General features: G+C 53.7%; 1 protein-coding gene across 3 annotated transcripts in view; it reads right to left on the reverse strand.

Moving 5' to 3' along the window:
- The window catches only part of LOC122383154 (high affinity cAMP-specific and IBMX-insensitive 3',5'-cyclic phosphodiesterase 8A-like), a 74,453-nt gene that overhangs the window by 9,864 nt on the left and 42,931 nt on the right, over positions 1-21,658 (reverse strand). For all 3 annotated transcript variants that reach the window (XM_043369318.1, XM_043369316.1, XM_043369317.1), the window contains exons 3-9: positions 14,314-14,358; positions 13,757-13,944; positions 10,507-10,566; positions 9,057-9,111; positions 2,408-2,575; positions 667-896; positions 151-290 (exon numbers count right to left, since the gene is read on the reverse strand). In XM_043369318.1, coding sequence (XP_043225253.1) covers positions 151-290; positions 667-896; positions 2,408-2,575; positions 9,057-9,111; positions 10,507-10,566; positions 13,757-13,944; positions 14,314-14,358 — 886 coding nt within the window. The remainder of the gene's footprint in view (positions 1-150; positions 291-666; positions 897-2,407; positions 2,576-9,056; positions 9,112-10,506; positions 10,567-13,756; positions 13,945-14,313; positions 14,359-21,658) is intronic.

Here is a 21,658-nt window from a genome sequence, read left to right on the forward strand (position 1 = left end):
GCGGGTCATGCGCTTGGCTGTTAAATCTGCGCTGTGACTGGGGCAGCCCCCTCCAGCGGCCAGTCACCACCCTCCACCACCCACCATGGGTTGACCATTGTCCTCTGGCGCCTCACCGCACACGGCGCCGGGCCGCGGTCGGCCGCTCACCATTGCTGGTGGTTCGCAGGTCGAACGAGGGTTTCCGTAACGAGCGGACGCTGGCGCGGGTACGGATCCGTGAGATGGGCGGTGGTCGGTCGAGCACGAACGCTGGACACTCCTTCACAAACACGAGGTGGTTCACCGCTCTGAAAGAAGTTGGGGCAGAAGGGGAAGTCAGAAACCAGGCATGGACGGACGATGGCGAAGACGGACGCTGGCGCTGGCAGAAGCGAACAATTTGCTGCTGTTTAGCGTTACATCGAACCTGTATCCCCAACGTCAAACTCGACTATCCCACGTCATCACACAGCTATCTCCACCGCAACATCTGCACCAACAACCCTTCTTTCCCTCATCGTTATAAGGCACTTCATCCCACCCCTTCCTCGTCACACAACTAACCTCATCGTCACAGCACTATACCTAGGTATAGTATCTACTATAGGTTTCTTATAGGTTTCTTCGTTACCTACCCTCATCGCCACACCACGTTCCACCCCTCACCATCCCCCACGCACTAACCGTCCTCCGGCGGCGACGGGGAAGGCGCGGCACGGCAGCAGCAGGTTGTCGCCGTTTCTTCTCCGACACATGAAGTGACCGTCGAACTCCCGGCCCTTACTCAGCTGGGACACCAACTGTTCAGCCTGTTCTGGCCGAGTCATCTCCAGCTGGTGGACCTTGAGTAGGTGGTGGCCGACGATCTCGTCCCGACTCAGGCCCAGCACGTCCAGACACGTCCGGTTCACGTACTGAAAGCCAACGAGGAGATGTCTTTGTGAGCGACGGATGTGGGGCCGGGGCGCGTTTTGGAAGACCAGCGAAGCTCATGGCATGTCACGCAGTCACAACAGGCAGGCAAATGTTGCGGAGTAAAGATTCGAGGTTAGTAGGCACTCTCATGCTGGTGTTCAAACCATAATATGTCAAGAACACTAGCTATAAACAGGATCTTATGCGCAAACAAACGAACACGATTATCGAATCACATTTTGTCCCACTGAATTCTGTCGCGGAAATACGTAAATAAAATAAGACATCAAAAGCACACTCTCTCTTCCTCTGATGTCAGTGCTCAACACCAACGCTAGGTTCCTACGTCCTCTGTCATCCTGTCACCAGCTGTCTGAAAAGGGAGTCTACGAGTATCTATCCTGCACGAGTAAAACAATCTCGGTCCGACTGCGCTGCAGCAGCGCTGCAGCTGCGTGAGGTCGAGCTGGCTGACAGCAGCCCGCCCCGCTCCCTTCCAGGTGTGGTCGGCTCGCCAACACCCGCGGGACCGGCATTATTCAGCCAGCGAACGCATTATGCAGACATTGAAGTACATTAGACCGGCCTAGAGGCACATTAGACGCACGGCCGCCCCGTCCCGTTTGGCCTGCGTATCGATTCGAGCCGCCGGCTGGTGTGGCGCCCGCCGGCGTTCGCTCCTGTTTGCCCGTGCGCGGTGGCAGGCGGCGGGGATTCGGTGGTGGGTGCATAATTGGTCCAGTCCGGCCGCACAGCACACACACATATACACAGTACAAACGGCTGGTGCAAGTGTCGCCCCCCCCCCGCGCCCCGCGCGCAGACACTCCCTGGTTGCCCCCCACCCAGCGGTGTATGGTGCAGGCAAGCGGCCCACGCGGAACACAGAAGGCGGTTGAGGTCGTGTCACACTTCCAAACCCGTCCAATCAAACTACTCGGCAGCCCGCATCCAACACTAGCTGCTTGTACAGTCAAATCGGAGGTGCGCACCTCGTAGGGCACCCAGTCACGAGTCGACACAAAAGCTCTTTTGCCGGTATTGGTGCTGTTTTTAGATGCAACTGTGAACTATAGGTCTCATTCACCGAGTTTTGCAACCCATCTTCAGTATTCCTGAATGAAAAGATGGTTTAGACTTAAGCTTCAATGGTGACTTTCAGAAAATTCTGAGTAGTGATTACCATGCATATTGCATATGTATATGCATAAATAATTTCGAAAAGTTCCATACCATAAAAGCAGTGAAGTTCCTAGCTTTCACTGAAAGGAGCGCACAAATGGGAAAACACTGTGTAATGTTAAGCTTGAAGGGCACAACGACCATGTACCTAACCTAAGGCAGGCATCGCACTGTCTTTCACATTTTCCCAGAAGCTGCACCTGCACGTCTGCTCGCTATTCCACCAATACAGCGCTCACGCTTCACCACAATCCTACACCATCCTCACCAGCACTTACCACCACCACTCACCAGCATCACCAACCCCGTCTCTCGTACTCGTACTCACCAGCACGTTGTACTCGTGGTCCGTGATTTCCACGATGTCCCTGGACTCGTTGAGTGCCGTGAACAGTGCGTCAGTGGCGTGCAGGCGCGCCTGCGGCTCAGCGTCGCTCTTCACCAGCAGCTCCAGCTCGTTGACGCAGAAAGATTCGCTGGTGTTCTCGACAAGCCACTGTCGAAGGAGGAACACCGTCTAGTCAGAATTTGTTGATGAAGTTGAGCACGTAGGATCAGACCAAAGATCAGACATGACACTGGGTCAAGCAACCGTCATTAGAAAGGAAGAAGTCGGTAGAAAGGAACAACGTCCGGTCAGAAGTTGTTGATGATGACGTTGAGCGCGTAGGATCACACCAAAGATCATACACTACACTGGGTCAAGCAACCGTCATTGGGGCAGGAGGGTGACATGGTTCAACAACGACGCACGTTGAATGGGCTGTGGATAAACGGTTGGCTACGGAGGAACCCCGTGAAGACCGGATAAATAATACCTAATCTATAAGATAAATTTACTTATAACAGGCGCGAAGCCAAGTCATCCAAGAGATTGATGGGCACCGCATGTAATGAGAGTGCCGAGTGGGTTGAACTTCTGGGACCGGCGAACATAATCATTGTTCATAAGTGATGACGACATTGGGGTTATAAGGTACGCTAGCATAGAGTGTTATACGGCGCCAATATAACGGCCTAATTCATAAGCCATATGACATTTTGATTGATATGTAACATGGCCTCAAAGGACTACCTCCACATTGAAGTGGTTAAGTCACAGCGCAAATACGACAATGCCAGGGTAGCAGACTTTCTAAGCGCGCGAAAACACATCGGCCAAGAGCACAACAACAGCGCAATGTCGTACAAATTTAGTAGATAGGTATGTACCTATTCAGATTTACACGGCCGAAATTCACCGTCCCACGCAAACGACAGCTATATCTACCTGATCGTGGAGGAAGAGTCGGAATACAATAACCTCTATAAGTCCACCCTCAGCTCAGATCATGTAATCACGGCGGATATCGGGGACATCCGGCACGCATCTGGGTACGGCGAACCCGGCTCGGCTCGGCTCGTGCCGTAATAACGTTCGGCGACGGGCTGCGTGTCTGGCGGCCGGGGAGCGGGCGGGGCAGCTCCTCCAGTAACTGGATGACGCTGACCGAGTGGACGTCACATGTGTCCCGGCTAATCACATCGCGTGCTCTGGGGCCGTCTGACCGGCCACGAGAGCTCCCGGCGGGACGCCGGCCTGTCCCAGTGCGGTTCGCGGTGGTAGTCATGACGATATCGGTGGGACAGCTCTTCTTAACCCGGTCCGCCGGGGTAGGGAGGAGGATGCCGGTGGTGAGCGCCGAGCGGTCACATGGGGAGATCAAAAACTGCCTGAGACGGAGCTAACGTCGACCCTGATACGGAGCTAACGCCGATCCTGATACGGAGCTAAAGGTGCGATCCTGACACGGAGCTATCGTCGATCCTGATACGGAGCTTACGTTGATCCTGATACGGAGCTATCGTCAATCCTCATACGGAGCTAACGTCGACCCTTATACGGAGCTAACATCAATAGGTACTGATACTGACCTAGCGTCGATCCTGATACGGAGCCAAAGTCGATCCCGATACGGAGCTAACGTCGATCCTGATAAAGGTGCGATCCTGATATGGAGGAGCTATCGTCGATCCTCATACGGAGCTAACGTCAATCCTGATACGGAGCTAACGATGATGCTGATACGGAGCTAACATCGATCCTGATACGGAACTCACGTCGATCCTGATACGGAGCTAGCGACGATACTGATACGGAGCTAACGTTGATCCTGATACGGAACTACATCCGGAGCTACCACTGCACTGACTCGCAGAACTACGATACAAAATAACGCCGGTTCCGATGCGGAGATGAGCCTTCACACTAAGCTAAAACACGGGGAGCCACCACCTTCCATCAGTCCTGACGTGGAGCTACCGCTAGATACATGTGGCTTTAGCATATAGCACAGGGCTCAAACATAGAAGGGGACGGAGTTACAGAGACGGCCACCTGCTGTTCGCCTGGCCAACACTCGACGCGGACAAGACCCACACAACACGATACCACCCACCGCCAGCGCTGTCGCTATCTCCCAGAACACCGACCGCCGGGCATAGTTCGTAAACTCGGCCGGAACATAGTTCGTAAACTCGGTCGGGACATAGTTAGTAAACTGGACGTTTAATTAGTGGTCTGCGGGCGGCGCCGGCAGGCTCCGAGTGACGTCACGGCGCGATTGTGTCGACGGTCGGCCGACGGCGGCGGCGCTGACAGCTATTGGCGAGACTGGGTCAGCCTGACGTCCACCGGAACACACCAGACAGACGGACGCAGAGAGTGGGCCTACAGAGAGGTGGTGTGATATGGCCAAGTAGAGGGCCGAGCGATCCGCAACAGCCTCTCTCCCCCCCCCCGCTCCCTTACTGCTAGACGGCAGCAGGAGCGACCAGACACGCTCGCAAAGAGCACACTGCTGAGGGCGGAGCGACGCCGCACGTGCCCACACCAGCCTAACCGCGACCTATGACCTCTCCGTGACCCGACGGTCGCCTGATGACGTTCTCTCACGGCCAGCGGCAGCTGCCGCCCCGCCAGCTTACCCTCCAATGGTGTGCATTATGAGCCACCAAATTAATCACAGCAGTTAATATAAGGTGCTCTCCTCATCTAATATTGGGCTACTCCGAGGCTCGCTGGTATATACGGCGCGGCGATTTACGAGTCACGCTGCGCCAAGATGAGTAATCTCACGGCGCGTTTGCCGGCCGGGCGCGTCCGTCATCATCCGCTGTTGCACATGATCCTGTCAGCGGGCGATGTTTGTCCCGCGGGGGCTGTGTATGATCGGTGGACCGCACCCGCGGGGGTCGGGTCGGACGGGGCGGGGTGGCGCTCGGCCGGCCGGTCGGCGGCCACTCAGCTCCGTCGGCCAGCGCTCGGCGAGCAGTTGGCCGACCGAGCCGCCGCCGTCGAATCAATACGCGCTGGGCTCTCCTGGAGCCGCCGCACCATGGCTAATGTGCCCTTTACGCCGCGCCGGCGGCCGCTCGGCTCACCTGGGGATGGCCCTCTGCCTGCCGCTCTCGCACTCTGCCCGCTCCCGGGAAGGTTTCTGTCGCAGTTCAATCAGCTCCAGGAGTCGACCAGAACTGCGGCCGGCTCAATGTGAGCCCCGGCACTGGGGGGCTACATGGCGAGCATGGATACTGGATAGGAAGCGTTCCACCACGCGCCGAGGCACAGTGTGTGGTTCATTTCCGGTGTAGATTCGCTGTGCTCACAAATGGTTTCGTCCGAATCGACGGTATGTGTCCTATGTCAAATGATTTCCCCAAAAATAGGTACTATGGTACTATATATATATTGCCTTGTACAAATCGGCGAAGGATAATAAGATAACCACATAAAGCCAACACTTTACTTACTGAACTGCGCTGCAGCCAGATATTTCTTGTTGACAGGTACTTATACCTACTCATTGAATTTACACGATTACTTCCACTTAGTAGGAGCTCCAGACGGAATATACCTAATACTATAATCAACGCGTGCCAAATAAGCTCCATTGCCATTGTAAACGTATAAAAAATGCTACCCATATCAAACCCTTGATCAAACCAACACCTTCCTCCCGCGAACGACTGTCCTGACTCGACCGGCGCGCACAATCAGGAAGAGGAGCCCACGGCCCGGTGCAGTGAGAGAGTATCGAGCCGAGCGGTTTCCCACGTGTAGGTCGTGTCGGTCGTGCGGCCCCCCACCGTGTCAGGGGTGCGGCACACCGGCCGGCCACCGTAAGCCAACAGGTTGGGGCGGCCGACCGAACATGTTGGCGAGTTACGGCTCCCGACCGCGGCACGTAACAGGCGCGGCACATGGGCAGCGAGGCCATCGGGTGGCTGCCGGCCGGTCCTCAGCGGTCCTGAAGGAACTGAAGAGATCCTGAACGATCCGGAGAGATCCTGAACGATCCGGAGAGATCCTGAACGATCCGAAGGGGGATGCTGAACGATCCGTAGGAATCCTGCCGCGCAATACTGCTCCGATCCTGCTCCTGTCACGAGCGATACTGCTCTGATTCTAAGCGATCTTACTGAGAGATCCTGTTCCAATCCTGTTTCGATCTTGTTCCTATCATAAGCAATCCTACAGGCAAAATTACTTACAGGTACCCAACGGGATTGAGACGGGGCTGGACGAAGAAGGGATATAGAGACCGGGTGGAGACGGGAGGGAGACGAGAAGGGACTGGGACGAAGCGGAGACGGTATAGTGGAGACGGGAATTGATGCCGAAGTGGAGCTGGACAGAAGCGGAAGAATTTAGGTAAATGTCACAACATGCCGGCGGAAAAATTATTTACGAAAACGCAACCATTCTGTCCCCGAATCAGTTCCGTAATCGAAGTGTTAGTCCGATCGAAAGTCATGGAAAGTTGTCCCAAGCCATGGAAAATTAAGTTGGAAATCTTCAGGACTTAACCCTCGCCCGCATATGCCATTTTCCCATCCTAGAACGCACATGGGGGGGGGGGGGGTTGCCACCCCCCCGCGCCATTTCGTTCCTGTTGGAGATAGAGCTTAGCAGTAAAGACCAAAAAGATTCTTTGGGAAGAGACGAATCCAATGATACCCAGTTTTACCTTCTCAGGTCAGTCATTGACCTTCCAGGTCAGGTCAAACTAAAAAATGTTGCTGTTTTGGGTCATCGTTGGATATCAAGTGCGCTGCTTATCAAATACCGATGACGATGCTGTTTTCTGGTGCCAAGCCAGCTAGAACCTCTTTGTCACACTATCCGACCAGAATTTTGCTGCTGAGGTCATTTGAGGTCAAGTTAGGTCAAGGTCAATTATATGTGTTTGTATGTCTCTGTGTGTCTGTGTGTATACTGATGTGTGCACCGATTGTTTTTGGGTCCATATCTCATGAAATCATGATCTGAGAAGCTTTTACCAAAAATGCAGTCAAAAAACTTCACAAAAGTAAATTCAGCTTGCCTAAAACGCAATTATCTTAGATGACCTAGGTTGACCTTGACCCTGACCTTGACCCCTGTACATCGTCGAACAACATGTTCCATGATAGGTGGGAGGTAAGACTGGCAAAAAAGGCCGAAATCAGGGTGTCAAAAGCTCACAAGGCCCATGGCAAACGCAAGATGTTGAGAATTGGCCATTTGGGTCATGACATGACCTGAAAAACAAGGTCATATCTCCGAAACCAAAAATCACAGAAACTTGAAATTTTCAGTGGACATCAAGAAAGGATAGACGAGCAGCTATACGAAAAATCAGCCTTCTAGCTCTAAAAATGTTGAGTGCAGAGCAGAAAGACTGCCTGGGGGGGTGGCAACCACCCCCCCCCCCCCCATGTGCGGGCGAGGGTTAATAGAAGTGATTCCCTGGAGTCCTTGGATATAGCTAAATGACGAACAAACGTATCAAACAGATAGAGCTATACCCAATGGGTAGGTAGGCATTGACCTTGTTCGCCATGAAAATATCAAACGTAAGGCCGAAGTCACCCACTAGACCAAAAGGAGTGTTGTCACTCATGCAATGGCGTTGCTAAGTGCAAGCAGTTCGGATAAAGGTACCGATTAACTTGCAATTGCCGTCATGCACTATTTTCGAGCACACCACTGAATTAAAACGTTGCTGGGAACGATCTCGTGGCTCGTCGTTGCATGTTGTAATGCTGGGAAAGTGATTATGCAGCGCTGCGTAATTAAATATGTAAAATAGAAATAAAATGGCTTGGGGACATAAAGAATGTCATGTGTTTGCGCATAAGAAACTAATTCAAGACAAATCCCTGCCAAAAAGAGCCGCAGGTACATACCTAAATTTCTAGAGGAAAAGAATGAATAAGATAGCTGAGGAAAAATTTCCTTCGCATGTGACTGATGAGTTGATGATATGTCAGCAACAATGCAGCAAAAGAAAACAGTGAAAGTGTTTATTTAATAAGGCAAACACATAAGCAGTGAGCGACTGGACCGGTACCAAACTTTGTTACCGGCAAGTGACAACAACTGTTCTGTTGCAATAGGTGAAACGGCGAAAGTACTGAATAAAAAGTCATTTCCTTCGCAAAACCAAAACTACTTTCCCGCAGAATACATCAAAGAAATTCATTAAAAACTTTTCCAGCTCCTGTTCACGAACTAAGATGTTTTCGGCAAAGTTCTCTGCAGCGCACGTGCTCACGCCCTAAATCCAGAGGCCGGACAAATAGGCCGAGCTTTGGCCGGATTACTGCCAGTTGGCGTTAATTGCAATACGTTGTAAACCGGAGCGGGCAAATACACGAACACTTCCACACCGCATTGCTTAGTGCTAGCTAAGTGCCCCGAGCTCAGACGATTTCGTCAGTGGGTTTTGTGGCTCAACAAGCCCGGAACAGCGGATGACTGACCTGAGGATAGGTCTCTAAACTGTGAACGAGTTAAAACTACAACTCTGGTCTCTGACTCATCGGTTTACAATGCCCTGGGTGAGACACGATTCCAAACGTGTTCGCTTCTAGAGAAAACAAGCAAAGCACACAGACTCAAACACAAAAGCACACTGGCAGCAGTTGAAGCTGCGCTAGGGGTAGCGACTCACCCGGTTGAAGCCCTTCTGTAGGATGGAAGTCGCCGCGCCGTCCTTCGAGAGGAAGCTGAAACGGTACAGCGCAGCGTTAGGAAAGTGACTGAGATACCGTCAGTGCCGCCGGCATCACGCCTATAGGCACGATGCAGAGTCACCCTTATCTTTGCACATTTAAGCACGGAAAACGAAAGCATTCTTAAAACATGTAGTTACAATTTAATGGTTTTCACCTTGCCTGCTGGCAAAAACAATTAGCGGTGTGTTAAAGAAGCTGTTATCGTGTTATTACATCTCATAATTTGGGCGGGTGACATTCGTTTTAAGGCTGAGTCCATCATTATTAGTAATATAAAGACACGATCGGGTGGAATGGCATCATGGGCGCCCTTGGAAAAACCTGGACCGTCCGACATCATTGGAGACCGCTGACAGTTATTTGTAGCGGTGGACGGGATACAGTCAAGATCCAAGGTCCCCAGTGTGGGAACCTCAGAACGCCTTTCGAAAGTCTTCGACGGCAAATAAAACGAACATGAAGAATAAGAAAATCGTGTAAAAAAAACTACACAAGCTAGGCCGTAAGGGGCGCAAAAAACATTCATCTTATAAGTTAATCAGCTGATAGCTACAGCCTATATTATGACCGTGATATGATACATTTGAGGACCACCTCTAAATAGCTTTGCCTACATATCTCTATGTGCGTTCCAATATAAACGTCCGGGACCGCCACCCAGATGACTCGTTGTGTCCATCTGGAGGACACGCGTGTCCGCCGGATAACGGATCCCACGGTGTGCCAGGCACGACCAGGGCACACCCTGTGGTGCCGTCGAAATTTACGCGACGGGTTTCCCAGCACGACCGTCGCGCGTCGTCCGGGCGACGTCCCAGCGCTCTGCGGCCAAAATAGCTGAGGCTGTGTTGCAGACACATAAAGAGCGTTCAGCACAGAGAGGAACAGTCCTAATCTCGGTCACACATGCCGCTCGGCTGATTGTGACGCGGGAAAGTTGGTCCGCAGCGGTGGTAGCGTCAGAGCAGTTTGGTCCGGGCGACGGCAGAGCGAAGCGGCTGGGAGCGTCCCAGAGGCTGAGAGTTCTGAATAGACTTAACGGCGCTCAATACTCCCTCTTCCCATGGGCTTTAGCCCCTTGGGCACATGCAGCACCAACCGCGAGCAAACTGACAGTTACGCAGGTACCTATAGGCAATTAAACGGAAAAACATTCACGCTCACTGAAGCTTTGCCGCGATCAAGCAAACACACTGTTTGGCAGCTGCAGCAAAGCTCCCATTCCGATATCACGGTCACACTACATCGCCGCCGGTCCGTCGGACACGTGTTTCTGTCCAGCCCGCTAATATTGATGGACGGACACACTGTGAGCACACCGACGACACCGACGCGACGCTGACGTCACGAATGACGTCAGGCTGCCGTCACGCTGACGTCACCCACCTTTTGCTGACGAGCGCCACCATGACGGCACAGCAGCTGGGGTTGCTGGTCCGCAGCTGTCTGAAAGGAAAGCAGGCGTGAGTGGGCCGATAGACCATAGAGCAGCGCATACAATACAGCCATAGAGGCATACACGAGCAGTGATACACACGTAGAAGGACGAGCACAGATTCGCACACGAAACGCTTTATACATGCAGTACTAAAGATGGGTATATTGCGGAAAGCGTGGCGTTCGATAGGCTATTAGCGTGTGTTTGTGTGTGTGTGTGATTGAAAAGAAGAACACTGAAACAAGGCTGTGTCGATCTCGGAGTGCGAGGATATGATTTTCGCGAGGATTGGAGCGTCATGTCCGGGTCAGAAGCACCGCCCGGCACGGTGTGACCAAGGACTTACGATCGCCACCTCGCCATCGTCCCCACTCTCCCGCTGCTGACATCACACGCCGCATAGTTCCCGCATGACCAGCAGACGTGCGTCCGATTAGAGCCTCCAACAATGCGCGGTCGTGACGGTGCTAGAAGAGCGACCTCGGAGCCGTGGGAGCTGCGACCGGCCGGCCGACACCATCGCGCACGATCGACCGCGCGGGCATTCCTCGCCATCTTGCTCTCCTGTTCCCTTCCTCTATTTCTGTCTCTGTCTCTGTCTCTGTCTCTGTCTCTGTCTCTGTCTCTGTCTCTGTCTCTGTCTCTGTCTCTGTCTCTGTCTCTGTCTCTGTCTCTGTCTCTGTCTCTGTCTCTCTCTCTCTCTCTCTCTCTCTCTCTCTCTCTCTCTCTCTCTCTCTCTCTCTCTCTCTCTCTCTCTCTCTCTCTCTCTCTTATCTCCTTCCCTCACTTTTGTTATCTCTATCCTGTTTCTCTCTACTTTCATCTCACTCCCCTCTATCTTCCGTTTCTTTCCTCTCTCTCTCTCTCTCTCTCTCTCTCTCTCTCTCTCTTTCTTTCTCCCTCTCTCTCTTTCTTTCTCTCTTTTTCTCTCGATCGCTCTCTTTCTTTTTCTATCTCTCCTCTCTCTCTCTCGTTCTCTCTCCTTTCCGTTTATCTGTCTTTCCCCTTTCAGACACTACCTACGGACCTACTCGAAGAACACAGCCTCTCTTACACTCACCAGACACAGAGAACGAGCTAATAGCCAGGGCCCGAGACTGCCCGACCACGCTCGCAGGCCGGCAGGAGTAATTTATCTTCTGGCTCTCCAAGCCAGCCCAATCTTACCGAGTGCCTTACGTACGTGATGATGGCATACTTCTAACTCACGGCGTTTTAGCAGCGGCACTCAAGAAGTCATAACTTTGCCGTGTTAAAAGGGAAGATTCATCTCACATTGCAGTTTGATTAGGCTGAGATTTGAGCACACCAGTCCTCCTGCAGCACTCGTAGCGATAAGGCAACATAGGAGTGACATCACAAAGGGTAGGTTAGCCGTAAAATGATTACCGTCCAGTCTCAAGCAATGGGATACAACTAACGAACTCATGAAGAAAAATAAATGCAATACAAAATTATAGCACAACAAAAGATTACCGAGAAAAGTCTGTCTTCGCATGACGAGCATGGTAAATAATCGCATAAAATCGGCTGATTTAACAGTAGTCGTCGACCGGATCGTCTCAAAGCGGCTGATCACCGGACACAGGTGACCCGGAGGAAGAAAGGTCGCTATATCCGGCGCCCACGGGGTGGTTCCCACAGACTCCCGGACCCGGAGGCCGGCCACCCACGCGTCCGCCACCTTTTCTCTCGCCGTCGGAAAACGGAGTCGGATGGCGGCGAGCCGGGTGCGACGGGCCGACAGCTCGCCTCTGAGCTCCGACAGCCGCTCAGTCACCGTCCGTCCGCTCCTGGACCGTTCTCACCGGGCCGACCCGCTGAGAACGCCACCAGCCCCTCCGGAATCAATGGCTCAGCGAGCAGCCCGGCAGCCGCTGAATAACGTATGGTGACCGGGCACTTTTCAACTACCGAAGAAGTGATGGTGGATGCTTAGAAAAGGAGAGTGCCTGATTGCCGACGGTAGCTGCTGTAATAGTCAAGGCCATGCTGCTTTTGAAGTCATGGATGAAAAAGTGCGCACTGCCTCGAAGGCTAACGCAAGGCCCATGCATTCTGTTTCCTCCGGCCAGGAGAACGTTTGCCACTGCTGGGGGCGCGATGGGCCCACCATCATCAGATGCACCGTGCCGCGGGGCGAGCCCGGGTGATAACGGTGCCGGCCTGATGATATATGGGGGGCGCCGACGCGGCCAGGGCAGGCCAAACGAGCGGCGGCCGGCCGTGCGACGCGCCCTGTCACGAGGTAATGACGCGCGACACGTGACGTCATCGGTGGCCGAGCGCGGCGCGAGACATGTCACAGTCACGACCGGGTCGTCCATCTCGGCAGCGAGGCCGACCGACCGGTCCGTACCCCCGCTAGGGGCAACATCTCTCTTCCAATACCGCTATGCTCAGAATTGTTTCCCACACTTCGATCTACCCAAAACAAACAAGTCATAAGTGCCCATGCTCAAATCAGATTCTCTCCCCTTCATCGCCGGCGCTTAAATCTTTCGATACATTTCTCGGATTTCCACGCCACAGCCCTCCACAGGTGCCGTGTTTATGTTCACTGGTCGGTGGGGGACGGCACGGAGGGGGAGGGGGGAGGGCGGCTCGTGTGTACCGGTCGTTTGCGGTGACGGTTTCGCGGCACGGGCGCGGCACCAGTCACGCACGTGCCCCACTCCCCCACCGCCGGACCTGGCAGCTCCGGATAGCAACGAGCACAGCGCTGGTCGGTCGGTGAGATCCTGAACTGATGCAGGCGAAATGGAGGAGTGAGGTTATAGTGAGGTAGTTCAACCGGAGGAAGACCTAGGTTATTGTCAAACGCTGTCAGTGTCATTCACAGTGTATCGTGCATAGTTTTTGCAAAGACGCCTTGTTGAATAGCAGCCATGTTGTGATGGAACCTCCGCCAGTTATGTAACAAGCAGTCACATCCTGGATGTTGCGACCAGCTATACCTCGGCGAACCAAGAAACCAGTAACCTAGGTGACCATAATAAGCTGTGACTTGTAACCCACAATGACCCTTGACCAGTGACCTGGGTAGCCTAAGTGATCAGTGACCGAGGTGACCGTAAACCGTAACCAGTGACCTGTAATGACCCCCAGTGACTAGTGACCTCTGACCCCCAGTGATCCGTGTCTAGTGAGCTCCCCGGGACCAGTGAGCAGCGGCCCAGCAAGGCTGTTGGAACTCACAGGGCGGGCGCGCCGGTGACGGGCTTGCTGTTGCGCTGGTCGATGATGACCAGTTGCGGACTATTGGCACTGAACAGCTCCATGGCACGCTCCTGGCTGTACACGGCGTCATAGTTGAGCTGGAGACGCGTGCAGGCGCGACACAGTGCCTTGCTGCGGCTGTCGGATCGACTGAACCACAGCAGTACCTGACAAATGGGGGAGAAACAGATATTTTCATATAATAAACCGCCACGTACACTAAACGGTAGAGGGCATCACAGTAGAGGGGCAAAATATAGGTAGGACGCCGGCTGCCTACAACTACAGCAGAGCATGACTCAAATGGAATAACGCCTGCTGCTGAATACCAATCACACCACTAAGTTTTATTGCAGCTATCCGTTCAACTCTTAGTTCTTACCCAGAAATAAGAAAACATAAAATAAAATTAAAAACATAAATAATCTACAAATAGCAATACGGAAGACCATCAGGTGCAGCCCATGGTCGGCTTGTTTCAACGACCCCACAATCACCCGTTGACTGAGGTCGGACCTCCGAACGCGCTAACTCACCCGTACTGGCTGGTGTCGCACCACCATCTGACCTAGCCGGCTCCTCTGCAACACAACATAAGCACACACAGATCAGGTGACGGACCGGAAGCAGCGGCCCGATAACACACCATCACCCAATGGTCCCCGGGGTGCTCTCGGTCTTCTATTTAAACTGCAACCTTTCAGCGGCAGCATTAAAAGTTTGGGCCTCTGTGGATGCTTCGGCCATAGGAAAGCCATCAGGCACGCTATTCATCGTTGGATATGAACCACAGAATGCAATTGGGGCAACACAATAAGCCTCACAATAATATTAAATAAACTATAGTATCCCGGACTCCGAAGTATAGGTGTGTTAGGGTTTTAGGGGCTTAGGGCAGGTGCTTCAGCTCTCAGCGCATATGCGAGTAGGCTATCAACTCTATCGGAAGCGGAGTATCAAAGCAAAACACTTGACTGGGTCCGTAAGTTGGCAGGAGCAATGTGAGTGCCGACTCCATCAGACACGTGCATTGCATGCACCAGACAGTGAATACATTCATTCACCGATTGCCGCTCACCGTACCGCGAAAGCTGGCGCCCCGAGAAGCACTGATTGCGCCCACTATTCGGTCGAGCGAAGGCTCAAAGTGCGGCCGAGATTCGATACGTTTGATTTGGTGAATTGGCGTTTCCCCGGAGCGGCAGGACAAGCGTCCGTCCAATATGAGTGGCTTCTGTGATCGGAAACGGGATCCTGTACCCGGTCGGCAATTCGCCCTGAATCGGTAACAGCTCGTCGGCTTTACTAGCCGGGCTCAAAGCCATCCAATATTCCGAGCACAGTTCCGACGGAGGCAGTATGTAACTGCCCAATGGTAAATGCCGACGTAAATGCCGACCAGAGTCCGGGAACTGGGAGACGAGCAGCGGCGGCCGCCCACCCGTGTCTGCGCCGTAACACGGAGACGGAGTCACTACCGTCGAATAGTACACGTCCGTCCAGCACAGCCTACTAGCCCGTCGGACGTCCGGCCTGGGACGGCGGTCGGCCGGCCCCTGACCTACATAACCCTCGGGCGGCGGTTTGATTGAGACTCCACCGTCGCTGGACGGCCGGTTGGCAGCCGGCACGGCGAGCCCTGCCAGCCTGTCGGTCAGACCTCCGCCGACCACACCCTAACAGCATCGCTCCGCTGTCACGGTGCGCGGCCGGCTGTCAGAATCACGGAGACCAGGCGGGCCACAGCGCCTCGACGAGCGCACTAGTCCTCGGGACACATCATAAGATGTCGATCAGCGCATCAGTAGACGTCTTCACACCACTGAGCCTTGCCCTCCACCACACGGTGCTGATTGGACCGCGCGTGAAATGGAACTGAGTTATTCCGAACACAAACCGACATGAATGGATAATTATGCGGACACACGCCGTTTCGACTTATCCGGGAAGTGAGTTCGGTATATGTTGGGAACAGATTAAAACTCTGGGAACAGCTATTCACCACGTTATGTGTTATCATCCATATCGGCGCTGATAACTTACACAAGCACGTCTAAAGGACCATAGAACCACAGAGTGAAGAAAGAGCAAAGAAATACTGGTGTTCACGAATAATTGCATTTCACAGTTATGATCGCCAGTCCATCGCACAAATACAACTTATAACAATGAAGGCGGAGCACCAAAGAAGCGTTCCGCTACCTCACAAAACTACGCCAATAGTTGTACAAAAATATCGCAGCTACATCCATCATCCGGATTTGCCGTGTCCGGCTTTCCGATGTCCGTGTGTTTGACATGACGCGCCGCCGGAGACCAGAGGGCGGCTGCCGTCGACACATGTTCTATGGGCCGGCCTCGGACAAGGCGGCGCCGGCGGCACGGCGGCGGCCTTTTTGGCGCGCTACACGTCGTGTGCCGCACACGACATCCGAGCAGCACGGAGCCGCGGCGCGGCCACCGCAGGGAGTGGCCGCACAGAGCCGCCGCCGCCGCTGCTGGCATTCTTTTCCTCCATTAGCAGCGGCGGCCGGCGCTATCGGCAAGGAGCCGAGGCCGGCGGACGGGCACAGCACAGCGCGGCGCGGGAGCAGCAGCAGCTCGGTCGGCCCGGCACGGATTAACGACACGGATTAACGGCCGGCCGCCAGCGGCAGACGGTAATCCGCGGCACCCGCTCCACCGCCGGCCGGCCCGGCCCCAGCTCTCCGAACGACCCCGGCGCCGGCCGGCCTCCAGCTCCATGCCGCAGCTCCAAAACACTGCAGCTCCATCACCGGCCGGTCCGTCCCCAGCTCAAAGCCTTCAGCTCCGGTCCGTCCCCAGCTCGGAGCTTCGGTCAATGCCCAGCTCATGCCTCTAGTTCCGAGCCGTGCCCAGCTCTGGTCCGTCCTCAGTTCTGGTTCGTTCACAGTTCCTGCCCGTGCTCACTGCTCAGTCTCGCAAGATCACGGATCGATGCAACATCGGCTCTTCCATCACCCCATGGAACCGGGATAGATATGCTGGCCTTACACCGGGTCGCGGGACTGTTCTCTCAATTGAGCCTGGCTGGGACTGATAATAATTTCATTATGGCTCACTAGGATCGAGACTAATGCCCAATGACCTTGCTGGCAGGTCGCCCTTCCATCTGACCCTGACCCGCTCTGGGGTGGGTGACCGACCGAACTGACCCTGTGACCCCTGCACCACTAGCAGCCCGGAGCGGCGATTCCGGTGTTCCGAGCCGCGGCTGGCACGCCCGTATTTCGCCGCTCACGTCTTTTATCGTCCTTCTGAGCTGACCAACGACCAGGACCACTCAGACCAGCCGAACATCGACAGGGAACTATGGGCTCACAGAGAGCGCTCAGAAAACTCCGCGAGTAAAGACCTACAGAAGTGGAGTCATTTGGCGCACTAAACATGCATTGAACGAAGCAACTGGTCACATGGCTGTTTCGCTATACTCCGTCGGAGATACGGTGTTTTGTTTGAAGGATAACAAATTCAAAATTGCGGTCGACGTATCTCAGCATATGCAAGGACTCAACCAAGAGCGCTATGGGCACCGAACACCTTTCATTAACACGTCTGACCTTTTCTAGGCGGCAGAAAACAATACCAGCGACATAACTCGGCGAGAACTTGTATCCGAATATTCAATTCATGGTATGGCAAACACCCGCGGAAAGAATGAGTTCGCACAGGACTATCAGCAAACTGGAACTTTGTTCCAGTTGCGGCTAAACAGTCGTTTAAGTTGGCGAAAAGTATTTGATATTGCTTACGTTTGATGAAGGAGACCGCGTTCAAAAAGCCGTCTGCCCATCGAAATAGATAAACAAGTTTTGGAGAGTTGGACTTATTGCTCGTAATATCGTTTGCCAGAACTGTTTACCGTTAAAACACTCCACAACTTTAATAACTCCTGTTTATTTGCCGACGATAAAACAGCCCAGTGCAGTGGTAGAATTGTGATCAGTCGTCGTGTCCCTCTGCGTCTGGCGGCGTCAGTGCTGACATGAGAGAGCTCTCTTATCACGCCCAGAAAGGTAATGTCACTAACAGCGACACAGGCAGACCTCTGAAAGCTCTCAGTGACATGAGACCTTCGAAATGTGTCAGTTCAGCCCTCGGAAGGTCTCAGGACAGCTTTCGGAAGGTCTCAGGACTGACCTGGGCAGGATCAGGGCAGTTGTCGGCACGTCTCAGGACATCCAGCATTGGCATGTCTCAGGACAACCGGCATTGGCAAGTCTCAGGATCTACCTAGTCAGCTTTTTTCTTTTTCTTTCAACATATCTCAGAACAGTCTTTGTCAGGTCTGGTCGCGACCGCCAGCGACGTGCCTCAGGCGGCTCAGAATAGCGCTTAGCTGGCTGTCCAGCTGCCGGGTGTTTCCGTCCTTCAGCGTGTCTCGTGCCTCCCTCGGCAGCACGGATGTAGTGCGGCGCACCCTCGGACCACCGCGGAGCGCCATTCATCTGTGACCTCCGCCGGTGTGAATAATTCAGGGCAGAGGACCGCACACCGCCCCCGGAGACGGGTGTTGGGCCGACAAAGGCGGACACAACACGCCGTGCGAGGTTCGGGAGGTGGCTCTGGCATGGATATAGTCGCGAAGATCTATTATAATTGCCCCAAGACTGGAAGGAAAGTTCAGGAAATTTCCCGGCATAAGAAGGGGAATGGAGGTTGACATGAAGAAGTGCTATTTCTGTGTAAAAAGAAAAAAGGGTTGAGATGACGCCTATACTATATTAAAATGGAATATGTCCTGGGGAATGAAGCATTAATCATCACCCAGCTCAGGAAGGAAAACTCTAGCTCCTAAACTGTGACGAGTACCTAATGGCTACTGGCTAACTTCATATCGACCTAATGACCTAGTCAACCTAGTTCCCGTGGCCTCTGACCATGACCCGTCCTGTTTCCTGGTCTATGTTGACACTGACATTGGCGTGCGAGCCCATCGGTGCTTTGCTGGCCGGACCGCATTGTCGGTTGCTGACCAGTGAGCACTGCCAGAGGATCCTGAGCGCCGACAGGGCGCAGGGCGGGGCACAGCTGCCGCTAGCGACGGCGGCCGCCCGGTCACTTACTATGGCCGGGCCCACTCCATTTCATGATCTGACGTCATAGCCACCGCGTTTGATTGGTGTGACGTCGTAGATTCTTAAGTACCAGACGTCCTCGATCTTCATCGGGTAATTTCCCAGAACGTGACGTCACAGCATTTTCGCCGACGCTCCGCTCCACTGCCTTCGGCCTGGTTGCTATGGAGAATGGAGCTGGGTCGCCGGGCTCTAGCGTTGGTAACTGGGAGTTTGGAGCGCACCTCGTCGGGTCCGGGTCGGCGGAGGCTCGTTTGAACCGGCAAAAGGTCATAGCGGACCGACTAGAGACGAACTAAAGGGTGTAACACTGTGCCTTGACTTTGAGAGGAGTCATCTTCACAAGCTATGACAAAAATCTGGCACCGTAACAGAAAAGAAATAAGGTAGGTACTGAGATTGAGGTAGGGTAAGCTCTCGATCACTCTGAATAAATCGGAGATAATGTATGGACCGCCAGCACTTGCGTTGTGAAAACAGCTTAGATTATGCCAGTACGTATAAATACATTGAAATATGCGGAACATTAAAAGTCTGCCCGACCACCCCAGAATGGCGTACGTACTATAGACCACGTGCCTGCCGACCCGAGCCTGCAAGGCAAACAAGACCTGGGCCCAGCGCACAGTTCCTCGCGAGCGCGCGCCTTCACACTCCAGAACTGTGTCAGATTCTGGGCCGACTCCAGCCTGCAGTCGGCCACGGATGTGAGTTGTGACAGCGCGCGTCGGAACGTCGCCGCTGCCGTCCCCGGTGACCTCTGCCGATGCGCAGGAACCGGCCCGCGAGCCAGCTGTGGCACCCAAGCGGCACCCAAGCGGCACCCGAGCGGCACCCAAGCGGCACCCGAGTGGCACCCGAGTGGCCGTAGCTGCGGCGAGTTCAGGAGTTTGTATAGGCAGCGAGTGGCCAGAATGCCGAGAATTTGCCGCAGCGCCGCCCGAACTTTGGTCTGGCGCCGGCCGGATAGAGTTAGCGGGCAAAATTTGGTGAAAGAGTCGAGAGGAACGGGAATGGAGAAGTTTTGGGTAAAATCAAGGCAGCCCGAGGGAAAAGGGACAATGAGACGTGTGAGGTCAAGCCCCTAACGCTGAGAAGCGCACTCTCCATATCAAGTGTGGTCACCATAAACAAAACTCATTCTGCAAGGTCACCATAGGCACTTACATAAAATCGGAATCGTTAAGGAAGCATACGTATGGCAAGAGAACAGTGTATGACCCAGGCGGCACGCCGTAAGCCCCAGCGGCGGACGGTACGGTAGAGAGGCTCGATATAACGACAGCGGCCGTTCTAGCGTGAGGGCGGTCCGGCTCGCAAGTCCGGCACATGGGAAACATGGCACGGTGACGATCAGGAGACCCACACGTTCTCACAGGCGGCACAGCTAGCCGACGCGATGGCAGCAGCACGCTAAAAACCACCGCGACGACTGCCACTCCCCTTTAATCGCACATCGACAGCTTAACGGCGGCAGAGTCCCACTTCTCGGCTAGCGAGCACCTGCTAAGCCATCGGTATTATAGATGCGCCCTGGGGCGGCTTGGGCACAAAACCGCTCGGCTCAGCGGGCACGGCAAATTGAACAACAGCATTAACAGCTTACACTAAACACAGTGCCGTCATCATCCCGTTGAGGCTCCTCAGGCGCTGGAGAAGTCCTTGGGTGACCTCCGTCTGGGCGACCGTTCGGGCACCCACCGGAGGTCCGGTCTAGTTACGAGCAAGCGCCCACGTGTAAGTGTATCATCCGCCATGTGCCGCAGATTAAAGAGCTCAGTCTCACAACGTGACCTTCTGAGGCTGAGGCCGAGAGTCTGCTGCCGTCATTTTCAGCACCTACTTAGGTGGCATCGACTATTATAGTGTTGATTTCAACACTGAAAAATGGTATTTGGACCGTGTGCAGGCCCACTGGAAAATCAGTGAATGTCAACCCATATTCACGGTTGCTGTTACTTCAGTCGCTGTTCCTTCAATCTCACTGCCGTTACGGTACATAAAAGGCTATTTTCCCATAGTGGGAACCCTTTCCTTAGTCACGGGCGTTCCACTACGCTATCGTCTCATCAGCCGTGCAAGACTGTGCCGCGCCGGCCAGGCCACCGCCACTCAAACCAATTACCGTCATCCCGGCTATAACCCGTAAGCAGGGCCAGCTCTACCGAGACTTAGCTGCATATACCGCCGGTGGTAAAACAGCGATCAATTTGAGCGCGGCAGAAAACCCCAATCAGTCTCTTGGCCTCTCAACAGGATGTGCTTATCCTCGCCGGTAGCTCGGATCTAATGGATCAGTTAACGGGCGTCTATATGGCAGTGCGTTAACGGTGCACCGTTATACGCTACACGATAGACAGTTGGAGGAAAACTACAGCACCCGGTGAAATCGCTAAATGCGCTGTAAAAAGGCGCCACACCTCGAAAAACTGCGCTACCTGTTCCGTAGGGCGGCACGCTGTTCATGTTAATGGCCTTAATGATTAAACGACACGATCGTTGAGTGGTGCACCAACAAATAAAACTGCTGACAGCTTCGGACTCACATCCGCAATGTGTTTTCATCGTGATCGACGTTTATATGATTTACTGAAGCACACGGATCGCCAACCAATGCAGAAACTTGGCGCTTCAAAGGCTGCTTTTTATTAAGCTGCCCAATTAAGTTAAAAAATTTAGAAACTACGTAACATCGATCGAGCATAGCAAGAAGTTTTCTTATCAACAAAGTTTGCTGTGATCATGATTGGGATGCATTTGAACAAATCTTTATTATCACATA

Source organism: Amphibalanus amphitrite, unplaced genomic scaffold, assembly GCF_019059575.1.
Source record: "Amphibalanus amphitrite isolate SeventyFive unplaced genomic scaffold, NRLGWU_Aamphi_draft 000156F_arrow, whole genome shotgun sequence".
Taxonomy (NCBI): domain Eukaryota; kingdom Metazoa; phylum Arthropoda; class Thecostraca; order Balanomorpha; family Balanidae; genus Amphibalanus; species Amphibalanus amphitrite.